At 45.4% G+C, this 3,744-nt stretch overlaps 1 protein-coding gene across 1 annotated transcript; it reads left to right on the top strand.

Moving 5' to 3' along the window:
- The first annotated feature begins 2,460 nt into the window (after positions 1 to 2,460).
- Positions 2,461 to 2,997, top strand: LOC132585119 (anti-apoptotic protein NR13-like). The gene has a single exon (XM_060256876.1). The coding sequence runs from the start codon at positions 2,461 to 2,463 to the stop codon at positions 2,995 to 2,997; it is 537 nt and encodes a 178-aa protein (XP_060112859.1).
- The last annotated feature ends 747 nt before the right edge of the window (positions 2,998 to 3,744 follow it).

Raw genomic sequence — 3,744 nt, forward strand, 5'->3', positions numbered from 1 at the left:
CTCGGCGGTAGTTTCTAAAGCATCCGCGCAATTCGATGTTTTGATTACGCGTGTCTTAGACGGTCGTTGTATATAATCGAATAAAATATAATACGCGATCGCGATGTATAACGTTAGACAACCTTGTTACTCTGACTTTTGAAAACCCCGAGATAGGCCCCCTTCTGCGAATTCGGCTCAGCGGCCCGCCACCAATAGGGGAGTCGCCGTTGTTCAAACGCGCCAGCGGGTGCGGGGGGGGGGGGTCGGCGCAGGATTCTCTTTAAATACGGGAAACCCGAGCGCCGTTCTGACGGCTCCGTACCACCATGGCGAATACACCCCTGTCTGTTTTTAATCCTGTGGTCCCTGGAGCACCCGTGAGGAGGAAAACTACAGCGAGGATTCAAAAACCTAGCACCGATTCTGACAAGGAGAATGTACAGCCGGTTCTTGCTAAACGCCTTTTTGCTTCCCCCGAGAAAATGAAAGATGGGGCAGAAATCTGTACACCGAAGCGGAGTAGATGTTTCCAGGATGGTGAGAGTTGTGACTCTGTGAATCCGTCACAACAAGATACATTTAAGGTGGGTAGAACAACATGGGAAAGATGTGTAAAAGGTTGTGTTGTTTCTGTTTAGGCTCCTTTTCTCATTTTGTGTGTTTGTGATTTTTAGAAAATTTGTCTCGTGGACTTGTCCGGTGTTCAGACGTCGATTCATACCGTCCTGCAAAAATACATGGGAGTGTCCGATGAAGACGTTCCACCTGTGGACAAGCAAAAGTCACGTTCTGCGATGTACAAACTGATAACTGCCACCGCTTATTCTGTTCTCAATTATTGCTCCAACGATCTCTCTTATTCTATGTGTGACGGATGCATTTTAGATAGACCCGGACAGAATTCTCATGTATGTTTGACGTGGTCCTCTGCTTTTTACGATGAGAACTTAAGATATGTTTGTCGCAATCTGAATATGGGCCCCGTGTTGTATGTGATCACGGTTATTGCGTGTTTTCTTGATTGTTGTGGTATTAACAAGAATCATGTCATAACGTTGGCCAACCTGGTGGAAGGCGTACAAACATCCCCGACCCCCTGTGAACAATTGAGAACGTTGTTTCAGAAATGCCACCGACCCTATGTGACACTTGTTGAGAAATTTCTGCATAATACATTTCAGAATGGCACATCTGTGAATACCTTTCTTTTCCCCCTTTTGTAAATAAATTTTAAAAACTTTCTGTAATAAATGTACATTTTATACATTCACATGTATAAAAATAAAAATGTATTTAGAAGCCGTTGAGTTTGTGCAAATTTTGATACTAAAAAATATTCGATATTAAAAAAGATCACGCTGCATTTAGGGAGGTCGCTTTTGATCAGTAAGAGGGAGATTGACGCCGATACGCCGATAGACGTATGGTTTTACCAATAACGATGAAAATAACGGCTCTGCACCGAGAAAACTTAAAATAGACCGAGAGCTATTTAAACACAAGTCCTAATACCGACAGCGTGTTTTCACGGGTTCCTTACTTTAAAAAACAACACCGTGCACGCTCTTCCCCACATAATCCTGAACAGCTCTTTAAAAGTTCTTTAAAAGCCGGAGCAAGTCTTTTTCTGTAGCGGTTCCGTTCTTATGCCCCGGCTGAAGGAGGGGGCCGTCTCTTCTCTCATCCGATACCACCAACACAGAAAGTCCTTCTCCTGGTTTGTTTTAATAATGTATAATCATGCCAATTTTTGGCTAATGGCTTTTTGTAAAACACTTTGGGCAACAAAGAAACAAAGTATAAAAATACACTGAATAATCGGACACACCCTGTTATTACATATAAGCTTTTTTCCTTTATTTTCACTTTATGGTGAAACACTCCCCTGTAAATATGACCTATTGAACAGGGTAGGAGTGACGGTGTAAAGGCTGCGGATCGCAATTGTGGGAGGATAGGTTTCTTCGGCGTTTGCTTGGGCGGATTAAAATTAGCTGGGGCAGGTGGGGTAAGAAACGGAGGGAGTCTATCTGATTTTATATAGGAAAGCGGGTGTAATATTGTATAAAGATGGCTACGAATCAAAAGTGCCGAGGGTGAGCATAATGGGAAAAGATGAGAATGGGGGGAGGCCGGAATCAGGTTGGGGTGCAATAAACATATTACAAAGTAACACACGAGCAACAGCGTTATAGTCCGCCGCCGGATCATGTTAGGGAAAGGGGGGGGGGTATGTTCCTTGTCTATACACGTAGGTAATCCCATCATTCTTTTACCCGTGTTCTTTCGGACGGTACTTCCTCTACATTTCTATGACCGTATCTATTACAGATGCTTAATTTGTCGGCTTCTCGGTTTGTAAGAAACCTACCGATTGGGGGAAAGTAGGTTGTAAAACCGTATCTGTATAGAACCGGCGGTACTGGGGCACGGTTGGAGCAGGCCGACGTATTCATCGGCAGTCATCGAAGAGTCGCTATGCTGAGCGATCTGACAGCCGAGACAAGGCGACTGGTGGATGGCTACTTGCGACGCAACCTGAGTGGTTCGGTGCTGTCTCACAGCCACACGGCCAAGACCCTGCGGAGAGTGGCTGACAAGCTGGAGAGCCGTGAGAAGACATTCTTTCACTCCATTTGCTCCACGGCAATCTTGCCGGAGCCTGGTAGGGCAGACGTCCATTTGAGACGTGTGGCGGTGCAGATGGCATCTGATGGTGGGCTTAACTGGGGTCGAGTAGTGGCGCTGTTTGTGTTCACCGGCACCTTGGCAACAGCTCTGGCTGAGCGGGGGGCCCACGAGGAGATCGGCGGCCTGACAGAGGCATTGGTCATCTATCTGTCTGTGGAGAAGCGCGAGTGGCTGGAGGCGCATGGTGGCTGGGAAGGGTTCTACCGCTACTTCAACAAACACGGTTCTGATTCAATCAGCCGGTGCGATACCAAAAGCAACACTATCATAGCGACCGCCGGATTTGTCCTAGCAGGATTAGCTTTCCTCATGGCCGTGAGATAAAAGTACATCGTGAACTCGAAACTATGAACAAGCGCTATGAAACTATGAACAAGTACCCGTGATGAGTCCGCTCTATATTTTTACAATTTTAATAACGTTGCTTAAATCGGTGTCTAGGCCTGAATGTTTAAATGAAGCACAACCCACCTTGGCAACGTCAAAAAACCAAACAAATGGAAACAAAGATTGTTCAGGTCCTAAGTTTGTATGTTTTGTTAGTTCCATTCTAGAGAACTGAGGCGTTATGCTAAAATACGTTAGATGACCTTGCGGTGCAACCGGCGTAACGATGTGTGTTTGGATTTTTACGGTGGGAATTCTAAGCTTATTTCAGTCGAGCACACCACGTGTTTCATACCGTCATATCTAATAGAAAAGCATTTTATTAAAGCGAGAATATACAAAGCGTAGCTTTTTTTAATTAACAACAATCTGCATCCCGACCGACGTGTCTACAGTTCCCCGCGAATGAGGCGTCTTCCACTTTGGTGTCGAATAGGAGGGAAGGGGGGATTGCCGGGAAATCCTGCAAGGGGGGGGGCAGGGTAAGAAATACACGGCGTACATCTTTGTCGTGTTGCGATTCACAAGGATTAGACACGTGTGTATGTACAGAAAGTGTAGCAACGATACATCCGCTTTATCAACGTGAGAAAACAAAAACAAGCGTGCTATTTCCCCCACCCTACTGAAAAAATACAGTTCTTACTATCCGCTTCAGGATACGGGTCTTATATACAAACAGAC

The sequence above is a fragment of the Heteronotia binoei genome, chromosome 16 (assembly GCF_032191835.1).
Source record: "Heteronotia binoei isolate CCM8104 ecotype False Entrance Well chromosome 16, APGP_CSIRO_Hbin_v1, whole genome shotgun sequence".
In the NCBI taxonomy this organism is placed as follows: domain Eukaryota; kingdom Metazoa; phylum Chordata; class Lepidosauria; order Squamata; family Gekkonidae; genus Heteronotia; species Heteronotia binoei.

What these genes read in the sequence shown, in the direction of transcription:
- LOC132585119 (XM_060256876.1), top strand. Translation starts at nt 2,461, where the DNA reads ATGCTGAGCGATCTGACAGCCGAGACAAGGCGACTGGTGGATGGCTAC.